The 24,019-nt window shown below is 37.1% G+C and overlaps 1 protein-coding gene across 6 annotated transcripts in view; it reads right to left on the bottom strand.

The window, feature by feature from the left end:
• Nucleotides 1-24,019, bottom strand: part of LOC106881081 (pleckstrin homology domain-containing family F member 2) — a 222,872-nt gene that overhangs the window by 6,999 nt on the left and 191,854 nt on the right. For all 6 annotated transcript variants that reach the window (XM_089353855.1, XM_089353856.1, XM_089353858.1 and 3 more), the window contains 4 exons: nucleotides 20,188-20,325; nucleotides 18,751-18,814; nucleotides 8,703-8,828; nucleotides 6,953-7,062 (listed from right to left, as the gene is read on the bottom strand). In XM_089353855.1, coding sequence (XP_089209981.1) covers nucleotides 6,953-7,062; nucleotides 8,703-8,828; nucleotides 18,751-18,814; nucleotides 20,188-20,325 — 438 coding nt within the window. The remainder of the gene's footprint in view (nucleotides 1-6,952; nucleotides 7,063-8,702; nucleotides 8,829-18,750; nucleotides 18,815-20,187; nucleotides 20,326-24,019) is intronic.

Below are 24,019 nucleotides of genomic sequence, written 5' to 3'. Positions count from 1 at the left end.
TTTATTCAAACCCCAAAGAATCCTCCTCAGCACATGGCTATGATTCTCCCCCACTACTCCTGCTCATGATCAGAGATGCACATATTGTCAGCCACTAAGGGACATGCTCAAGTGATTAAGGTCAAGCAAATGACAAGCAAATCTGTGGTATTGAGCAGAATATTTGCTATATAGGCGAAGGAGTGGCTGTGTAGTAAGTAGCTTGCTTACCAACCACATGGTTCTGGGTTCAGTCCCACTGCGTGGCACCTTGGGCAAGTGTCTTCTACTATAGCCTCGGGACGACCAAAGCCCTGTGAGTGGATTTGGTAGACGGAAACTGAAAGAAGCCTGTCGTATATATGTATATATATATATATATATGTATGTGTGTTTGCGTGTCTGTGTTTGTCTCCCACCATCGCTTGACAATCGATGCTGGTGTGTTTATGTCCCCGTAACTTAGCGGTTCGGCAAAAAGAGACCGATAGAATAAGTACTAGGCTTACAAAGAATAAGTCCTGGGGTCGATTTGCTCGACTAAAGGCGGTGCTCCAGCATGGCCGCAGTCAAATGACTGAAACAAGTAAAAGAGTAAAAGAGTATAATGATATTTCTGCTTCAGCAACTCAGCGCTGAATCTCTCTGAAATGTAATAGAAAATAGGTCAGTAAGGAGGCGAGCTGGCAGAAACGTTAGCACACCGGGCGAAATGCTTAGCGGTATTTTGTCTGTCTTTACGTTCTGAGTTCAAATTCCGCCAAGCTCAACTTTGCCTTTCATCCTTTCAGGGTTGATAAATTAAGTACCAGTTATGCACTGGGGTTGATGTAATCGACTTAATCCCTTTGTCTGTCCTTGTTTGTCCCCTCTATGTTTAGCCCCTTGTGGGCAATAAAGAAATAAGAAAATAGGTCAGTTTCAAAATATGGATGTGCAGGTCAGAAAAGCAAATTTTTGAGGGAATAGCAGTCATTTCCTTTGATTTCTAGATAAAAACAAATAGAAAATAACACTTACTGACCAAAGACAAAAAAAAAAAAGAATTTTTGTTACACAGTGTTATGTTTAAATAAAATTATTTCCTGAGTCTTTTCACAATTTAGTTTTATGCACATATCTTTATAGTTTGATTGATGAATTATTTCAAAAATAGAGCACTGTCTTGAAGGGAGAGTTTAGGCAAACAAACCAACCCCGTTTCTTATTGTTTTAAGCCTGGTACTTATTCTATTGGTGACCTTTTATCAAACTGCTAATTTATGAGGATGTGAACAAACCAACACTGGTTGTCAAGTAGTGGTGAATGGAGACAAAAACAAAGATGCACACACAGATATATGATAGGTTTCTTTCAGTTTCTATCACCCAAATCAACTCACAAAGCTTTGTGTAGTGAGACTGAACCCTAGACCACATGGTTAGGAAGCAAATTTCTCAACCACACAGCAATGCCTACACCTGTATTCTGTTTAGGTGGGAAATGTTTCTCTTGTCAGCTTGGTATACTATTGAAAAGTTATTTATTTAATGGCACGACACCATGCCAGTAACGAAACCTAAACGTGTGATTTATGAGTTTGAAAAGCAATAGGCTTGTCAATCCCTTGATATTTGTAAATAAGCACAGAAATGTAAAAGCTGTCAATATATAATTTGTAATGTTAGGAAGGAGCCAAAGAGAGAGCCAGCCATTCAACATAGTGATTCCACAAGCTAATTTTCATTGCTGAGAACTAAAAAAAAAACATTTGAAGCTGTGAAATCAGCAAACTGGCAGAATCATTAGTGCACCGGGCAAAATACTTGAAAGTTCTAATTATAATGTGTTCGGTTCTATCACCTGTGCTAACAATGGTTACCTAAAGAAATACCGATAAGCATATTGCCCAGGGTGCTAACGATTCTGGCAGCTCACCGTCCTCCGGGCAAAATACTTAATGGCATTTTGTCCATTTTCAAGTTCTGAGTTCAAATTCCACCAAGGTCCACCTTTCATCCTTTCAGGGTCAAAAAAAGTACTGGTTGAGTACTGGGGTCAATGTAATTGATTTCCTCCTACCCCAAAATTGCTAGCCTTGATGCAAATATTGGTTTCAAATTTTGGCACATGTTACTGAGTTCATGACTGGCACTTAGAGTAAATACTCCAAGTTTCATTCCACAGCAACACTATACTTCAAACATATAAATATACTTTGGCATACACACACATAGTATATAACTGTATCAACTACTTTATTGGATGTTGTAATACCATGCTGATCACAATGTGCTTCCTTACGTTGTTTTAGCTTCTGAATGATGCCACCCCACTGGCTAGGCAAGCAGGCCAACATTCCTCTTGAACAGAATGCCAGTCCATCACAAGGTTGTCCATTTACAGTGAACTAGAGCAAACATGAAATGAAGTGTTTTGCTCAAGAACAACAATGTGCTGCTGGTTTGGGAATCAAAACCATGATCTTGTGACTGTGAGTGCAACACTCTAACTCAGTGGTTCTCAACCATCTTTTGCCTGTGGACCCCTTTGGTTCCTATTTCACTCAGGTGGACCCTCATAACCATTCCATGTTTAACAAAATTCTATTTTATTTTTATGATTAAATATTATTAGGTAATACTCTTTTACTTGTTTCAGTCATTTGACTGCGGCCATGCTGGAGCACCGCCTTTTAGTTGAGCAAATCGACCCCAGGACTTATTCTTTGGAAGCCTAGTACTTATTCTATCGATATCTTTTGCCGAACCGCTAAGTTACGGGGACGTAAACACACCAGCATCGGTTGTCAAGCGATGTTGGGGGGACAAACACAGACACAAACACACACACACACATATACATATATACGATGGGCTTCTTTCAGTTTCCGTCTACCAAATCCACTCACAAGGCTTTGGTCGGCCTGAGGCTATAGTAGAAGACACTTGCCCAAGGTGCCACGCAGTGGGAATGAACCTGGAACCATGTGGTTGGTAAGTAAGCTACTTACCACACAGCCACTCCTGTGCCTATAAGGTTGTTAAAATATTTTGCATATTGTAGAAGTATAACCATTTTAGTGCACATGAACTTTGACAACAAAATCTTAATGGGTCCTGGTTGTAAACCACTGCAATAACCACCAGGCCACATGCTTTCTCTCTCTCTCTCTCTCACTCACACACAAACACAGCCTAGGAACATTCGTTTCGTCTTTCTATTGGTTCTAATTTTTAAATACCATTAATTTGCTGTTTCCTCATCTATCATAAAATTTTCTCATTAGGATTTTTTTAATTATTATTATTATTCTATATTTTCAATAATTGTTTATGAATTCAATGATCATATTGATTTCCGATGAATTTAATGATCTTGTATGGCTCACTTGAATTTAATGATCTTTATGATGTGAGGTTTTTTTTTTTTATGAATTTAATGATTTTAATCATTTCTATGAATTTAATGATCTTATGTGGTTTGCTTGGTATCATGATAACCCTTTCTTTGCCTCTGACCTCTGTTGCTAATATGCAACAGAGACAATCTTGATAATCTGACATTCAATTTATTCACCTTGATAGTCTCCTCTCCACTCAGTATTTCAGTCACTGACCAATAACAAGAGACAACAATTCTTTAGCCATCACAAAAGCAACCTGCCTAGAAGAGGAGCCATTCACAATAAAAACTAATATCTCTTTAGAGCACAGACTCTTTTGTTACCATATTTTCATGCAATGTCGTTATTAAACTGGTGTTTAGGACATAAATTAACACAAAATTTTGATGGAAAGGTTTTTTTTTAAATTTAGCATTCAAATTACTCTATCAGATGTAATGTTTATCTATTCAATTTGTTTTATACCAATCATGCATTGTCTCATAGCTCCAAGATTTCAATGATCTGATTGTTTATTCTTAGAATGACATTGTAGGCTAGGTGTGAGCAGCTGGATATGGCTGGTTTGATCATAAAACAGATAAAATATTTGGGCTAGATATGGCTGGTTTAAATGCTAAAGGGCTAAAACAGGAAGTCTTATTACACAACACGGGGCAATCACAAGCAGTTTGGGATTGAAAGGGTTAAGATGCCTCATTAAGTACACAGCTAGTGGTTAGGATAAGAAAGCTACCCAGTTTAAAATACAAGTCAACATAGTTAAACAATCCCCCCTACAAGCAGCAACAACTTTCTTAATTTCAGGTCCACTGCTGTTGCTACTGGGGTTGAGGTAGATCTTGGGATAATGAATGGGTCTTGCAGGAAACATAATGAAAGACCAAAGCAAGTGGCAATATGCTGTACAACAAATCCATTGAACTCATGTTAACAAAGAAAATTATGTTCAAATGACAATTGATAATGAAGATGGTAATCGTGTGAGTGCATGCAAGTGTTAATACAATATATATATATATATAATGGGACAACTGTAATAGTAGAGAAGGACAAAACATTGATTTATTAAACAATGAATTTGTTTGCCACAAAACTAACTTTTGTAGAGGAGGGGTTCAATCTATTTATTGAACCCAGTAACTATTATGATGCTTGTTTTAGATAAAGTTGACTCCCAACAATAATTTAAAATTCGGAGCATTGAGGTGAGTCAGTTTGACTGAGTTGTCTTTCTCCAAAGCTCTATGGGAACGTGAGCTAACTCTGCAACTTAATGAAACCTTCATTAATTACTAAATGTTGCTAATGGCTACAAGCCGCACTTTTTTGTATGTAACTATTTTCAAGTAGGTTAATGAAATCATTCAAAGTTAAGTGTTATAATTACACTGCAGTATCAGATAAAAAAAAAAATCAATCGAGAGACTTTTAGCCAATACACCAACACTTTATTATTTCGGTTGAGACTCCTGATTAACACAAAGTTCTCAAATAAGATTGATCAGTGATATTTGTACATCAAAAGTGGTGAGCTGGCAGAATCATTAGCATGCCAAGCAAACTGCTTAGTGGCTTTCATCCATCTTTGCACTGAGTTTGAATTCCGTTGAGGTTGACTTTGCTTTTCATCCTTTCAGGATCAATAAAATAAGTACCAGTTGAAAACAGGGGTCGATGGAATCATCTTACCCAACTCTCCTGAAATTGCTGGTTTTGTGCCAAAATTTGAAACTAACATTATTCATACATCATCATTAATTTAACATTTACTTTTCCATGCTTGCATAGGTCAGATGGAATTTTTTGAAGCAGATTTTCTATGGCTGGAAGCCCCTTCCTGCTGCTAACCCTCACCTGCTTCCAAGCAACGTAATAATATGGCCATGGCCAGACATCTATTCACAGAATATTAAAAAAATAACATTCATTCACAAAAATCACAATGTGAAGACCAGGAGACACAAAACACCAACACACACATAGTAGGCTTCTTTCACTTTTCCTCTACTAAATCCACTCACAAGGCTTTGGTCAGCCTGAGGTTATATTAGAAGATACTTGCCCAAGGTGGAACTGAACCTAAAACCATGTAGTTAGGAAGCAAACTTCTTGACCACAAAGCCACACTTATATGGCTCAGTTCATGATCAGTGCTATTTTATCAATCTTATAAAGATGAAAGATGAATTCAACAGGACATGATATATGTCAGAACATAAATAAATGGTTTCAACCTGTGGTTCACAAAATCCTTGGGAGTCTGCAAAGGCAGCACTGGGGATCTATAAACTAAGTTTAAAAAAACAAGATGCTGCAAGGTAAAACATATAATTACTCATGATAAGACTGATTAATTTACAGGCTCAAGATAAAACTGATATTCATGCTCATTATTTCCATCATCCTTTAATGTCCACTTTCCCGTGTTTGCATGGGTCTGACTTTGTCGAGGCAGATTTTCTACAGTCAGGTGCTTTTCCTGTCACCAATCCTCACCTGCTTACAAGCAAGGTAATATTTTTTTCATGGCCAGACACGTTTTCCATGGAAGAATGGAAATGAACACTTTTGTTTGTATGATAATGATGCTTATAACCATGATGTCAAGACAAGGGTACACACACATTTACATCCATATATATATATATATATATATATATACACACACACTTTCATCCATATTTGATGGTACTCCATCAGTTATGATGACTAGGGTTCCACTTGATCCAATCAATTGAACAGCCTGCTGGTGAAATTAACATGCAAGTGGCTGAGCACTTCACAAACATGCGTACCTTTAACATAGTTCTCAGGGAGATTCAATGTGACACAGAGCTTGCCAAGACTGGCCCTTTGAAATACAGGTACTACTCATTTTTGCCAGCTGAACAACATGAAATAAAGTGTCTGGCTCAAGGATACATGTTGTGAGGAATTGAAATCATGACTTTACAATCATGAGCCAAATGCTTCTACCACAAAGCCACATGCTTTCACCTGCTTACACACATGCACACTTACATCCATACATATAATATATATATACACACACACACACACACACACAAGAGATTTTTATCAGTTTCCATCCAAAAGTTTTTGGTTGGCCTGGAGCTATAGCAGAAGATACTTGCTCACTGTGTTATGTAGAGGAACTGAACCCAAGAGAATATGGGTGAGAAGCAAGCCTCTTAATTACACAGCCACACCTGTGCCTAGAAACTATACAAATTTCAAACTCATTTCCAAATCTTTTGATACAGTGTTTTACAAGTTTTTAAAACATGATTTTCACTTAGAACTCTCTGCCACTAAACCTGTAATTCAGAATACAATAACAACAAAGTAACTTCAACTATCTTATTAAATAAGTGTTTTTGGTTAATACTGCTATTTATTTAGTTGTATATTCAGTTAGCAATATTGGTTCAAGGGGAGGGAAAGTGAAAAAAATATCAATAATATGAGGTCAATTCAATTGACTATGTTTATACTAGGAATCAATTAGCCTTGTGCTACTCAGAAGAAAACAAAGTCAAAATATCTGAATAACAGTCACAAAGAGAAACAGCTGGATCACTTACCCGTCTGTTAATAACAGAGAAAACTGATTTTTTACAAAGCATACATTCAGATGCATCTGAATCTGGCACCCAAACTGGACAGTTCAGATCTGGTTTTTGCTCAATTCCTCCTGAAAAAGAAGCAGAAATGTTAAAGAGAAAAGGTGGGGTGGGAGGTATTCAATTCTATAGAAGTATGTGCTGATATGGAGTTCAATTTGTTAAAAATAACAGCTGAATCTCTCTCAAATCACACCCATTTCATCTTAAAAAAAAAAGGAAAGTCACATTGGATAATGTAGTCCTAGATAAACTTTATCTGAAAATTTGCAACTGTAATACCTCGGCAATAGGTCTGCTGGATAGATAGCAACATTTATTTTAAAAAGCTTAAAACACAAGCAATACTCAAATTTTAAAAATACATGGCACCACACATCACTGGTGTAGCTAGAGTGTGTGCCACTTGGGGTGACCTTTCAGTTTTATGCCCCCATGCAAAAATTACAATTACCCACAGCAGATCCAAAAGTGGTGCCGTCCCCATAAAAGTGCTGCCCAGGGTGGACCGCCCCCCTCTGGATATTCTAGGGCCACACACCCCTTAAACACAAGCAGCACTCAACTAATGCTCCACAGGTGCTCCAAATGTTAGGCTTCACTAACACTGAGGATCTCTTCATAACAGCTCGGACTGCACCCCAATGACTGGCTCTTCTCTTTAGGGCCTAAATATACTTCAGCTCCCAACAATTGCTGACACTCCACAAAACAAAAGAGAAGACCACAATGAAGTAAGGCTCCTACATCAACACTACTTTGATATACGCAAACATCCCAGACTGCACAGAAAGAAAGGGTACTTGATACCTCTGACTCACTTTCTCCCCCTCATCTTATCACCCATGTGATATCCAAACCCACCTGCTCTAGGCCTCAAACTAACTACTGCATATAAACCTTTCTCCAAAGGACACCAACCTTCCACAATCTCTTTGTGTTTTTCCTGCAGCTGTTGACTTGCAATGGTTTAAGCAGAACATTAATGGTATCAGTCTCACCAATCACACACCAATCCATTACACTCTGGTTGGTGCTCAGAAGGTCGTCCAGCCACAGAAACCACACTAGAACAGACAATGGAGCCTGGTGTGGCCCCTGACCTTGCAGGTTCTGGTCAAACTGTCCAACTCATGCCAGCATGGAAAACAGATGTTAAATGATGACGATGACAATAAAGGCTTGTTCACAACACAGTCATTTACAGTCGTAGTTTTGGCTGATGTCACTGATTTAAAATTGTTATGCTGACTCTCAATGTTTAATGTTGTCACAATCATCTTGTATGATTATAATTATGGAGCTACTACTAAGAGATTAATGTTGGAATAAGCTGATCCTGAATAATACTTGATTGTAGAGCTGGTTCTTAATGATATAGTTGCAAAGTAACCTTCAATGGTTATACCTATGATTGTAATTTATGTATTTCTTCCCTGGTTATGGTTCTAGGTTGGTTGCTTGGCCCTTACTAGAAACAGCTGAAGCTGGTATTCATCATTAATTTCAGTTTAATATACACTGATTGTTAAAGACTAAAACATTTGCTTTAATAATGGTAAGATGCAATGTTGTGTGAGTTAAGAAAATTACCGATGTGTATATGGTTTGGACACTTTAGTGTGCAGACTTCACAAGAAACTATTAATGTAGTGGAGAAATAAATCACATGCATGATTAAACTGAATGAAGGAGTAAAGTGCAAACTTACTTTTCTTGATTAAATATGAAACACATTTGCGGATATGGGCCATCCACTCTGATTTTTCACTTGAAGTGGCAGCATAGACAACAAATGACTTCATCGGACTTAGTATTTTCCAGCCATTTCTTAAATCTGCAAAAGACATACAGAAATTTTCAAAAAATTAACAGAAAGTAAAAAATATTGAAAGAATACGATGGCAAATATAAGTAGATGAAATGGGGCTCCTCTGAAGGAACAATGGAGTAACATGCTCGACAGGGTGCATAGCTCAGCGATAAAGGAGTTTTTCCAGACTGAGTTACAACTTCTTTGTATTATGAAGTCACAGTAATGGTACAATAAACTTGTGATTAGAATGTTGCAGGAGAGAATCCTAAGATGGATTCTTCAAGCCAAACCATCCAGTAAGAGACCTAGGGGTAGATCAAAAATAAGACGGTTGACTAATATCTAATATCCAAGTATCGGTAACACTTGGTGATCCAGCCAGGAAGTGTAATGACAATTGCTTCTGAGAGGAGGTGCCTGAGAACTGTACTCTGATGAATCTCCCAGGAATAGTGGGCAAAGAAGACAGATAGATGGATAAAAATACCAACTGCTAGAAATAGCAGCTATGTATTTCTTTAATTATACTCTACAATAAAAAAAAATGTAGGATGCATTGTATTGAATGTATGAATACATTGGAGAAAAGATTTTTTAGTTTCGTTGGGAGCAAGACAACATTTCCAGTGCCCATGCTCTGATAAAATTGACCCAATACATTCTGTGAAATAGATGGACAGACTGTAGTAACCATGATCTCTGAGCTGTCTAGGACAGCAGTAAATTCTGAATAAGAACTGACTTGGACTGTGACAACTTGGTTGACTCATCCAAGCATGGAAAAATGGACATAAAATGACGATGATGATGATGATTAGATAATGTAGTTTTAAGATACATTGTTTGATCAACCCTTTAGCATTTAAACTGGTCATATCTGGACAATACTCCATCTGTTTTACGTTCAAACTGGCCAGATCTGGCTTCTCACACCTACCTTACAATGTTATACTAAAAATAAAGTCACATCAAAATCTCAGAGATACAAGATGAGGCGAACAATGTGAATAAATAAGCATTATATTTAGCAGAGTAATCTGAATGTTAAAGGGTTAAAAGACGGGATGGTCAAAACTGGAGTATCTTTGATCACAAGTCTGCTTCATCATTGTTATTTTGTTATCATTTAATCCCAAATCAGCAGTCACCACTACTAAGAACAACATCATTACCATACCACTCATTTATACAGATGAGTAATTCACAGCCGTTGTATCAAATGGTAACAGAACTGAATAGAATTGATTAGAAGAGGAGAGGAAACAAATGTTAACGCTTTTATTTCAGTACACCGAAGGACTTCAACACTAACAATGTGTTTATGAAACAATCATTAATTAAGCAGAGCTCTTGTTATTTACAAACATAGAAACATCTAATCATGTTTTTCAGTGTGATCTAACCATCACTCACTACTATGGATGATAACAATGATGATGGTTGCTGGCAGTAGTTGTGGTGGTGATGGTGGTAGTGATTATGATGGTGCTCATGATAGTGATGACAAGGAAGAAGAGGATGGCTATGGTAACACTCCTGACAATGATGATGTTGGTATTATTCTAATTTACTTCATTAGACAAGATATTAAAAAGAAAAGAATCAATATATCATACCAGAAAAAAAAAAGTAACTGGTAGAAGATAAAGTTGAAGATGTACAACATAAACAACATTACTCCTCTTTGCATCTATTTACAATTTGATGAGTTGGAGCCAGAGGGGTTTACAATGAGTTGGCCATAACAAACTAATGACCTATGACCAATAGACTAACTCATACAATTACCATCATGTAGTTCACTAAACTTCTTTAGCTCTTATTAAGTGCTTAATAAATAATAATAATAATGGTTTCAAATTTTGCAACAAGGGCACCAATTTTGGAGGAGGGGATGAGTCGACTACATCAACCCCAGTGTTCAACTGGTACATATTTTATTGACCCTGAATAGATGAAAAGCAAAGTTGACCTTGGCAGAATTTGAACTTGGAACAAAGCAACAGGCGAAATACTGCTAAGCATTTCATCCAGCATACTAAATGCTCTTTTCTACTAAAGGTCTGAAATGTTGGTGAGAAAGCCTTTACATGGGCTAGAAATAGCAACCAAATCATCTTCTAATCATAGAAATAGCAGATAAATCTGTTTTGAATCACATCCTGTTTCTTCTTAAAAAAGGGATATATTGGGTCATATAGCCAGGCCTACTGAACTAAGCTAGAAAATAAGCTGGAATAGTGGCTGTGTGATTAAAAAGCTTGCTTTCCAAACATGTGGTCTTGGGTTTAAGTCTTACTGTATGGTACCTTGGGCAAGTGCCTTCAACTACAGCCTAGGGTTGACCAAAGCTTTGTGAGTGGATTTGGTAGATGAGAATTGAAAGAAGCCTGCCATATGTGTGTGTGTGTGTCTGTATGTATGTATATGTATATATATATATATATATATATGAGAGAGAGAGAGAGAGAGAGAGAGAGAATAAAATACAGACAGACATGTAAGTATCTATGTTGGGTACCTTTGTGTTTGTCCCCTACCACTGCTTGACAATTGGTGTTGGTTTGTTTGCATCCCCCATAACTTCAGCAAAAAAGATCAATAGAACAAGTACCAGGTTTTTAAAAAATAAGTACTGGGGTTGATCTGTTTGACTTAACTCTTCAAAGAATTGCTCCAGTATAGCATAGTCCAATGACTGAAACAAGTAAAAAATGAAAAAATAAAGACACGCACAGACATGGCTGTGTGGTAAGAAGCTTGTTTCACAACCACAATATTTGGGGTTCAGTCTCACTGCATGGTACCTTGGGCAAGTGTCTAGTGCTTTAGTCTTGGGCCAACCAAACCCTTGTGAGTGGATTTGGTGGAAGGAAACTGAAAGAAGCCCATCATATATATGTATACATGTATGTGTGTGTCTTTGTTTGTACTCCTCCTTCACTGCTTGACAATCAGTGTTGGTGTGTTTATGTCCCTGTAACATAGCAGTTTGACAAAAGAAACCAATAGAATATGTACCAGGCTTTAGAAAATAAGTACTAGGGTTGATACATACAATTAAAAACTCTTGAAGGCAGTGCCCCAGCATGGCCATTGTCTAATAACTGAAACAGGTAAAAGATAAAAGATAGTCTTGTCTAGACGACATTTGATTTAGTTTGTCTGCAAGCAAAGATAACCTGGTGGGGGCTAAACAACAAGATTTATTTATTGAAAATTAGCATAAGACATATTGAAGCTGTGAAGCAGCAAAACTTTAATGAAAGTCTCCCCCTGTTTTATTGAAATATCCAAGTCTTTGAAGACAGGAAAATAATAAAGCACTACAATGTGAAGTTGGTATACAAACAGAAATGTTTAATCATGTTATTGAGTGTGATCCAATTACCATACACTATTACAGTGATAGCAGTGGTGGTGGCGTCTGTGATGACAGTGCAGGTGTTGCTGATAATGATGATGATGATGAAAATGGTGATATTGGAATTATTGGAGTTTAGTTCATTAACTTGATATTAAAAAAATATATATATATAAAAAAAAAGAATCAATAAGTTCTAGCAGAGAAAGTAATTGGTAAGAGAAAATGACAAAGGCATTTAGTGTGATGGAAGATGGAAGTGTAAAAGAAATTTAAGAGTGTACAATTTAAGATGTTGTGAGACAATAATTTCAAAACTGAATCAACAAAGGAGTGGCTACATAGTTGCTCAACTTACTAGAAAATGCAGCTGAATTCCCCTTGAATCACCTTATTATCTTTAAAATAAAGGAGGGCACAATTTGGATAATGTAATCATGAATACATTGTCTAGTTCAGTGGTTCTCAACCAGGGTCCATATGGCTCCTGGGAGGGGATCTATATATACGGGTTTTGGGAGTTCACACTAATGAAATAGTAAGTTGGGGATCCACAGTAATATTTTAAGGACCCATGGAAATTTTTTGATTTCAATGTATGTATTGCAAGAAATAGCTAGGTTTCTTTCTCTAATGTTTTACATAATTCAACCGACAGAAGTGAATAACAAAAAAAGGGAACTTTGAAAGAAGTATATATAAAATTAGTTTTTAAACATTGAATGGCTATAGGGGCCCACCAAAGTAAAGTAACACACGAAGGGGTTCATAGGTTAAAAAGTGGTTGAAAACCACTCGCCTAGTCTGAAAATAAGATTGGATAGTCATGGTTGGAATGCTCTGATCATAGGTATGTTCAGTCAGGGTTGTTCTGGAGTTAAACAATAACAACAAGTTAATATAAATTCTTTACTCTATCAGTGTATGTGTGTGAGAATACTGTGATGTATGGTGGTATGCCAATATTAGATTCATTATTATTGTTATTACCTCTGCCTTAGCGAAGGCAGAGGTATTGTTTTCAGCCGTGTTTGTTGGTTCGTGGACAAGATATCTCAAGAACCACTTTGGATGGATGGATGAAACTTTCAGGGATGTTTGGCCTCGTGACTGGCACGGACTGATTAGATTTTGGGATCAATCCAGTAGTGGACAAGGAATCTGGATTATTTTACCGTTCTTTTTTACTTAATTTTCAAGAGCAGTTGGGTTCATTTTTAGTATTCTCGTTTGTAAGAGCGGTCGAGTTTATTTCAGATACTCTCATTTTAAAAATCTTCAGCTAATCACTGAGAAGACATTGGTGTTGCCTTGGCAGAGGTTTGCGCTCTCTGAGTGGTGTTGTTGTTGTTGTTGTTGTTGTTGTTGTTGTTGTTGTTGTTGTTATTATTATTATTTAAGGCAGTGAGCTGGCAAAATCGTTAGCACACCAGGCAGAATACTTAGCAGCATTCTGTCCATCTTTACATTCTGAGTTCAAATTCCACTGAGGTCAACTTTGCTTTTCATCCTTTCAGGATCAATAAATTAAGTACCAGTGAAACACAGGGGTCGATGTAATTAACTAGTCCCCTCCACCAACATTTCAGACCTTTAGTAGAAAAGAGCATTTAGTATGCTGGATGAAATGCTTAGCGGTATTTCGCCTGTTGCTATGTTCCGAGTTCAAATTCTGCCAAGGTCAACTTTGCTTTTCATCCATTCAGGGTCAATAAAATATTTACCAGTTGAACACTGGGGTTGATGTAATCGACTCATCCCCTCCTCCAAAATTGGTGCCCTTGTTGCAAAATTTGAAACCATTATTATTATTATTATTATTATTAAGCATTTAATAAGAGCTAAAGAAGTTTAATGAATATTTAAAAGGATGTGTAGAGAAAGAGAGGTATGAGGAGATCTGTGAAGATTGGAGGAGATGTGGTGTAAAGTGAGAAACAGTTTGGGAGGGGTGAAGTGAAAAACAAATTGCAGGGACTAGAGAGGAGACAGCTGAGAGATGGAGAGGGCTATAGGCAGTAATGGTCAGAAAAGAGAGAGAGAGAGATGTTATTGTAATTTAGCTCCAGGTCAGATCTATGATCAAAAGATTTCTAGTCAATGATCATCCAGCCTTTTTGTATTTTTAGGAAGGCATTGTCCAGTGTGTTTCTTTTTTTCAAGATGGTAGTGTGTAAATTGAAGAAATTTGGTTGCTATTTCTAGCAGGTTGAGCAACCATACAGAGGCTCTCTCAGAAATATAGTATGGGGGGGGGGCTGGTTGATGGAAAAGAAAGAGCAGGATTGGTGGTAAGCAGGAGAGTAATCAGGAAGAGCTGATGAGGATAGTTAGTAATTGTGGACACGACAACGATGATGGTGGTGGTGACTATGTTAGTAATAATTAGTAGTCATAATGATAAGCTGTATTAGCAATGCTTTTAATAGCAGTGGCAGTGCAAATAGGGTGGGTGGGTGTAGTGATGATAATAAATGATAATGGCAGTGGTTGTTGTGAAAATGATAATTATGAGGGTGGCAGCAGTGGTAATGATGAATGCAAAGACTGTCATAGTGACGATAATGTATACAGACGACTATAGATAGTGGTAATTTGACTCTCAAATTTCTTATAATTCTGATGAGGAGAAAGAAGATAGCATACAACATCATCATCATTTGGTTGGCTGGTTTTTACAATGTAAACAGCTACCTATTTCCCCTCATAAAAGATTACTACTTTGAAGCTTATTTAGAATAGAAAACACATACAAAGCTGGATTACTGAGAAGATTAAACTATAATCTGCATCTAAGTAATCCTTACTTAATCAGTGCAAACAACCAAATCTCTGGCCTTGCAAAATGGTAAAAGCTATGATAAGTACTTGTATGTCTTGAAGGCATATTTTACTAAAAAAAAACTGACTTCAAGCAACATTTCTGAAGAGATGAAAACATCAGGTTATATTGATAGCTATAACTACATGTAGTAGCAAATCTCTGCAAGTGTATGATTAAAATTAGATTAATGGTGTTGTAAAGCAAAAGAATAGACCCACAGTTTTCCCCACTCTTGACTTATCTCTCTGTCTGATTACACAATCAGCAGTTACAGCTTGAACTGCAGATAGGGTGTCAACTTACTGGCAGAATGATTGACATTTCATGCCTTATTTTAAATGCTGTGTTATATTTAAGGAAAAATGTCTGAGTCCCAAAGTCTACCAGGCCAGCTGGTTGTAAAAATGTTTATACATGTATATTTGGGCAAAAGCAGTGTGCAAATGATTTCTTTTTTTTACTTGATGTACAATGTCAATTACCTCTGTGGTTGCCTCTGTGTTTGTGTGTGTGTGTGTGTGTGTGTGTCTGTCTGTCTGTCTGTCTTTCTGTGTGCGTGTGTGCATGTGATGGAGTATATATACACTATCACTGGATCTAAAGTTAACCAACTGACATATTTCTTATTAGAAAAAGTGAAGTAATTGGTTAACAACATGGGATAAATGGAAAAATCCAACTGATTTACTTAAAATATGGTGAAGATTAGCTCTTGGTTGTTTATTCCTGCAGTTAGGAGATGTAGATCAAAAATGAAATTTTGTGAATGATAAGCAGAGAGTGTCATCCATCACAACCAAACTTAATTCTAGAGAGCCTCACATAAGCTAGCCACTGAGTGAATAATAGACCCTTTGGATTAGATTAACTACAAGAGACTAACAACTTATCCAGGTGTATATTTATCTTATGTGAAGAAAAGAGAAACCAAAGAACTCTTGAGGTTCATGAACAAATTGATTTAACTTCTCATTTCACAACACATTTTCATATTTCAGTTTTGGAGCAGAATGGCTGAATTATCTATCATTGTCATATCTCTCTATTGAAATTTCTCTGGGTGATCAGATGTTTTATTTTTCCAAGTGAACTTTTTTGTGGAGATAATTCTTTGAACAATTTCATAAGTGTAGGTGTGACTTCCACACCTCATTGTTCGGGGTTCAATCCCACTGTGTGGCACTTTGAGCAAATGGCTTCTATTATAGCCTAGGGCCAACCAAAGCCTTGTGAGTGGACATGGTAGAGGGAAACTGAAAGAAGCCTGTCACACACACACACACATACATACATACATAAGACATACATATATATAGACATCATCATCATCATCATCATTTAACGTCTGTCTTCCATGCATGCATGGCTAAGATGGTTGACAAGAGCCAGCCAGGTAGAAAACTACCCCAGTCTACAATGTCTGTTTTGGTAAGGATTTTACAACTGGATGCCCTTCTTAATACCAACCATTTTGTATATATGTGCATGTGTGTATTTGTGTTTGTCTCCCCCCCCCCCCTACTGCCATTTGAAAACTGGTGCTGGTGTATTTACGTCCCTGTAACTTAATGGTTTGGCAATAAAGATAGAATAAGTACCAATAAACTTTGCTTGCGAAGACCTATTGAGGCAAGTGAAATCAAATCAAATTGCTGACATGGCCGATGACAGTACTGCCTGATTGGCACTCGTGCCAGTGGAATGTTAAAAGCACATCTGAGCATGATCATTGCCAGGACCATGGACTGGCTCTTGTGCCAGTGGCATGTGAAAAGCACCATTCGAGCATGATCATTGCCAGCGTTGCCTTACCAGCACATATGCCAGTGGTACGTGAAAAACAAAATTCAAGCATGGTCGTTGCCAGTGCCGCCAGACTGGCTCCCATGCAGGTAGCACATAAAAAACACCTTTTGAGCGTGGTCGTTGCCAGAACCCCCTGACTGGCCCTCATGCCGGTGGCACATAGAAGTATCCACTACACTCTCAGAGTGGTTGGTGTTAGGAAGGGCATCCAGCTGTAGAAACTTTGCCAGATCAGATTGAGCCTGGTGCAGCCTTCTGGCTCACCAGTTCTCAGTCAAACCGTCCAATCCATGCCAGCATAGAAAGCAGTTGTTAAATGGCAATGGTGATGATACACACACACACACACACACAACCTAAATATATTCATATATATATATATATATATATATATATACATTTAGGTTTGTGTGTGTGTGTGTATACACAATCTAATGTTGTTGATCAACTAGGAGAAAACAACAAAATATTTACTATTGGCAGGACTCCATAGATTCAGTACAGTAAAATTTATTGATAATATTGATTTGACATTGACTTCCCATTTCACCTTTAATAGCATATTTAACCACTTCAATCTGATTGAACAACCCATTAAAGGCGAAAATTGAAGTCTTAGTTAAATCAATATTATCAGTTATTTATCTATCTCCACACAACCAACTCCTTCACTTTTCTACTCTGTCCTGCTCTCTATTTCTCACAGACCTCAGACAATACTCTTTTCCTTCCCCTTTCCCTAGTGTCTTTCATGCCCCACATTCAGCAGTTACTACTCTGTTACTATCTACACTAACACCTGACAACTTCTAGTTTGTCCCTTTTATCACACTTTACCCTCTCATACCTCACCTACAGTCATCACTCTCTTTCATGTATTCTTCTTTCAGTCACAGCTACTCTTTAGTTTTGTCGATTACAAAGCAGCCTGACTAGTGCTGGTGCCACAGTAAAAGCATGCAGTTACAATCTGCGAAGTGACTGGTGATATGAAGGGCATTCAGCCATAGAAATCACGCCTAAACTGAGACATTGAAGCATGATGTCCTTCAGCTTGTGGCCAGTTTCTGTCAACCTGTCCAATGGATGACAGCAATGAAAGGCAGGTGATGATGATGTGCGAGGAATGTATGTATGTGTAGGTAGGTGTATATTGTCAAGAAACATAGACATCAATGAAAAACTGTACAATAAATTTAAAGTTCTCTATAATAATTGCTCTGCAGTGAGTTACAAACACTTCCTTCTTGTTCTTGCCATTAGGAATGCAGTGAACAAGTAATTGGCTCATTGGAAACTTATAACCAATGGTGCTTATCATTCATCATCTATAATATAAAATGAAAATAAAATAATTATCACACCTGACTCAGCTTCTCTTTTTTTTTTTTTTTTTTTTTTAAATGCATTTAATGTCTTAGTTTATCAGCAGATTGGTTTTTACTTAAGCAACCAGAAATCTGTAAACATTCTTTGTTCAAAACTAATAAAGAAGCCCGTCGTATATATATATATATATATATATATATATATATATGGGAGGATATACGAAAAAACAACAACAGACGAGGACAGGTGGTGTAAATAACAAAAGGATGTATTAGTATGACGCTCGGGAATACGGAAAGTCTTTGACGTTTTGAGCTACGCTCTTCAACAGAAAGAATACGGAGACAAGGAGAAAAACACGGAGAAAAAAAATTGAATAGTGTTCAGTCAACGGTCAATCATAATAATGGCTGATCATAACATATATATATGTGTGTGTGTGTGTGTGTATGTTTACGTCCCTGTAACTTAGCAGTTCGGCAAAAGAGACCAATAGAATAAGTACTAGGCTTACAAAGAATAAGTCCTGGGGTCGATCTGCTCGACTAAAGGCGGTGTTCTAGCATGGCCGCAGTCAAATGACTGAAACAAGTAAAAAGGGTAAAGAGTTAAAAACTTACTTTTGTCATCTTCAATATCTTCTAATTTGACATCGTCCAATGGAATTATGTGCTGTTTATTGTACTGAAAATTAACAAAATTAAAACTTTTCAGAAACTTTATCTAAAATTTCAGAAAACAAGATGTTATTTATGTTTCTTCACAACAAACTTAAAAGGTACACTGTACACTATCAAGATAAGTTGTAAATCTAGTCGAGTTAACGGTTCCTCATGAAGATAATAAGGTAAATACCACCATAACCAATATCCAAACTACAGTGGAGAAGGCTAGCCACTGGATTTGGTTAAAAAGAAACGATGAGCGATGGCTAGAGGAATATTGAGCTTTGTTTTTAATAACCAGTTGATCTAGCAAGCGGGGCCTCATATCAGAGAGGGGGGGCTGGTGCGCATTGATGCCGTCGAGAAGTAGGCCCTGAAATGGCGCGCATTCTCTCCTGATGACCCCATACACTTGCTGGCTTCCGGTATGCGGAGTTCTCGACTGGTAGCACTTGCAGGTGTGAGTTGTTTGCAAAACATCTATAAAAGACCCTGCTCCACAGTTACACATTCTAGATTGTATGCAATAAAACATCCATTGATTGGTTAAAACCATCATACAATTAACACAAATCTACTATCAAGCCCTTCCTTCTCTGTATCTACTAATAAATATTGAACAGCCTTTATACACTTATCTCTTCTTATTGTTATTGCAGCAGCAGAATTAGAAGAAATAGAAGACTGTTGGAAACAAAATATAGCTGAAATTTAATAAAATTAGTTTTAACAATAACATTGTAAAGGTATTGTTATATTTGGGGATGGTCAAATTTTGTAAATTTTAGGTCTTCATTTCAGCTTCATTATTATCATTTTAGTTTCTTGTCAAAGCTCTTTCATCACACATCCTGTGGCCTCTTCAGTGGTTAGTTTTATCCCACATGTCTCCTCTTGTTCTGCATATTCCATTTCTAAAATCCATTTATTAAATAGAATAAGCAGGACAAGATGAGACACATGGGACAGAGAGTCACTGAAGAGGTCACAGGACATGTGACAAAAGAGCTTTGAAAAAGAAACTAAAATAACAATAATGAAGCTGAAGTAAAGACCAAATGTATAGCATGCGTGTTTAATTGGCAAAATATGACCATCCTCAAATATAACAATATGCTTCAACACGTGATTTCACATCAAGAATCTTGCAAAACAAATACACAAACGTAATTGTAATAGATATTATAGAAAAAAATAAGAAAGGAAACAGTCAGCAGCTGGTAGCAGCACTTAAATATTCTTCCAAATTTCCAACACACACACACACAGAGTATAAGTGATTCTTTCAGCAAACATTCCACCTCAAAATAGTTACTAATCAAACGATTCACTGGCAAAAGTTAAAATAAAAAAAACTAAAAAAAAATCTATGAACAAAATGTTATAACATACCCTCTTCTTGCTGATTATTATGTTACCATATACAAGTATATCGTTAAAGAGGAAAAACTGCCGTGGTTTTGGTTTTTTACGACACATTTTCGTTAAAACACCTTCTCCTACGAGAACCCGACCAGGGCGTGTGAGTTTCTACAAATAAATACATAGATAAATGGATTAGCTACTAAAACATAAATCAAATAATGAAAGAAACAGAAGTGAAATATATGTTAAATGTGAAAACAGAACTCAGACTCATGTTAGTATTTGATATGATAGCATGTTGAACCAACAAGAGAGCTTCTATGTGGCTCCTTGATCTGCTAGAAATTAGCAGTCAAATCTCTCTCACATCATACTCTACGCATCATCATCATCATCATCATCAAATGTCCATTTTCCATGCTTGCATGGGTTGGACGGTTTGACTGGAGTTGGTAAGGCCAGGGGCTGCACCAGGCTCCATTGTCTATTCTGGCATGTTTTCTATGCCCTTCCTAATGCCAACCACTCCACAGAGTTTACTGGGTGCTTGTAATGTGACACCAGTGCCGGTAACAATTCTGTTGTAGCAGACAAATCATCTTGAGTACAGCAATGCACCAGATATCTCAGTCCTTGGTCATCTCTTTTATCCCTACTGTCTTACAAAATAGTAGACTTTGGGCTAATGTAGTCCAAGGAATACTGTTCCTGGAAAAAAAAATGCTGCTTCCATTAAAAAAAAAAAAAGAAAGGGATGCTTTAGTGCTTTTGTTCATAAGTTTGCTTCATCAGGGACATTTCGAGGCTAGACAATAGCAACAAGCTGGTATGAGAAGTGCAACTGATCATGTTATATCAGCATGGTCACTGAAACAGCCAAGCTAGCACAACGACATCAACTTAGCCATGGATATTTGAAACTAGATATTTTTTTTTGTTTTGTCATCAAAGATGACAGGCACAGGTGTGGCTGTGTGGTAAGAAGTCTGCTTGGTTCCAGGTTCAGTCCTACAATGTGGCACCTTGGGTAAGTGTCATCTTTTATAGCCTCGGGCTGACCAATGCCCTGTGGGCAGATATGATAGATGGAAACTGAAAGAAGCTTGTCATGTGTGTGTTTGTCCCTCACAACAGGAGTTGGTGTGTTTATGTACACATGACTTAGTGGTTTGGTAAAAGAGACTGCTAGAATAAGTACCAGACATTGAAAAATAAGTACTGGTGTCAATTCATTTCACTAAAAATTCTTTAAGGCTGTGCCCCAGCATGGTTGCAGTCTAATGACTGAAACATGTAAAAGATAAAAAAATATATGCATTATAAATTAATGACTCTCAGATACTGCCAGTCCACTGAAATAATAATAGGAAATCAAGTAACTGCATAGGGACTCCTTCATTTGCTTGTTGATAGTCAAGTGTCATGATCAGGGCATTTTTGCTTCATTATAATATATTCCAAAATGAAACAAAATGAATGATAACAAGCATGTAAATTCATGTGAATGTCTGTACAATACCTTGATAATTTTTTTTATTTATTGTTCTCAAAGAATATACTCTTTCTGATGGATATTTCTTTTAGATAAAGTTTGTGATGTAATTGACCAATATCTATTATGCCCGTGATGGTAGATATATCTGATATGTGTAGGCAAATATCACATATTTGAAGGAAAAACAATGATTTCCTTCTAAAATTTTATTGAACAATGATGAGCATCATTTTAACGTCCTCTTTTCCATGCTTGCATGGGTTGGATGGAGACAGATTTTCTATGGTCAGAGGCACTTCCTGCCACCAACTCTCCCCTGTTTCCAAACAAGGTAATATTTCCCCATGGCTGGATGTGCTTACACAGAACATTTGGAATGAGTGGTACTGTTTGAATGACAGTGACAATCGTTTTACAACTGTCATAGAATGTCAAGAAAAGGACACAAACACACATACACAACAGGCTTCTCTTAGTTTCCATCTACCAAGGTTTGGCCCAAGGCTGTAGTAGAAGACACTTGCCCAAGGTACCATGCAATGGGACTGAATTCAGGACTATGTTGTTATGAAACAAACTTCTTACCACACAGCCACACCAGCGCCTATTGCAAATAATTTGCAAATGTATTCTCCATAAATTATGATTTGAAATGACAGTTTATTTTTAGTCATGTCAAAAGGGCCCATGAAAAAAAAAGCTAACCTGTGATGCCGTGTAATGAAGAAACCAATGCTCTCTACTACTGGTAGAATATGACCCATGAATATTTCAGCTCATAGGTTAAATACGCATCAAATCAACAAGCTGTGATTTTTCATTCATAGCTATAATATTGTGCAGCTGGAGGCCAATAATTTTCTGGGTAGAAATTCTATATTTTTTTGTGTTTTTTAACAAAATTTCTGCACAGTTATTTTGGTTTCCTATTTCACCTGTGTGGGTGTTGCTGAATATGATATTGATTTCCAAAATAATCAATAACCAGATCATTTATTTCACACTTTATTCATCTCTGGTCTTAAATTCAATGACGATTATTACACTGTGAATTGTTTCCTGGAATTGATATTTCAAAACAAAGAAAAAAAAATTTGACAAGAGTAATATTTGATAACTGCTAGATTCCCACCCACCATTTCAGCCACTGCTTAACTTGCAGATACACTAACAAAGAGAGTATGTTAGTACTTAACTCATTCTCTTGATCTGCCTCTCCCTTTGCTTCTAAATAAACACTCATTTAAAAATTACTTCCCCAACCAGGTGGCGAAATAAAGATCAATACCAACTCCTAATGCAACCAAGCCAAGATAATAGTATCTCTTGTGTTAAATCAATGATCAGAACACTATGGAGTAAACCAGATATAATTCCAAATGGTGATGCAAATGAATATAGAGAGGAAAATCTATCAGTCTTATGTACTGTAAAGCAAAGTGAAGCCAAAATAAAAGAAATCTATTTACGCTCATATCCAGAAAGATTTCAGACATTTAAATGTAGTAGTTTGCAAATAATTTGTCGAGTTAGAAAGGAAAATCTATTAGAAAAGTGAATACATAGTATTATATCTATTTATAAAAATATATAAGGCTCAGACAAGGGACCGAGTCTTCTGGTGATTTGTTGTGCTTAAGAAGACACGTCAAGCTAAGTCCCCTGCATCCCTCTTCAGCTGAGCGTCCCTAGTCTTGTGGGCTAGTGAGTGCTGGTGTCACATAAAAAGCACCGGTGCTGGTGCCATGTAATAAGCACCCATGCCAGTGCTGCATAAGTGCACCCAGAGCACTCTGTAAAGTGGTTGGCATTAGGAAGGGTATCCATCCATAGAAACCATGCCAAAACATAGAGCTTGGGCAGCTCTTCAGCTGACCAGCTCCTGCCAAACTGTTCAATCCATGCCAGCACAGAAAACAGATGTTAAATGATGATGAGATATTATGTGTACATATATATATGTGAAGGTGCATGGCCTAGTGGTAAGGATGCTGCATTCACTATTGCAAGATTGTGGCTTCAATTCCCAGACCAGGTAGTGTGTTGTGTTCTTGAGCTAAACACATCATTTCATATGGCTCCAGTTCAATCAACTGTAAATGGCTAACCATGAGACGGACTGGTATTCCATTCAGTGGGATATGTTGGTTTACATGCCTGTCCAGTAGAGAGCGGGGGAGGTCATCATTTGAAAGCTAAAACGATGCTAGGAAGTGCACTGTGATCAGTGGTGGATAACAACATCTGATAGTCTGGTCAATTCAGAGATATAGTATGAATATATGAGAGCTGTACTGAAAGTAATGAGAAGATGGGCAGGATATAGATTTTTAATTGCATCTACTATCATAGGTGTACTGAGCT

Source organism: Octopus bimaculoides, chromosome 6 (assembly GCF_046866305.1).
Source record: "Octopus bimaculoides isolate indiv1 chromosome 6, ASM4686630v1, whole genome shotgun sequence".
Classification (NCBI taxonomy): domain Eukaryota; kingdom Metazoa; phylum Mollusca; class Cephalopoda; order Octopoda; family Octopodidae; genus Octopus; species Octopus bimaculoides.
Note: the sequence above shows the minus strand (reverse complement) of the source record. Positions and strands in the feature narration are given on the sequence as shown.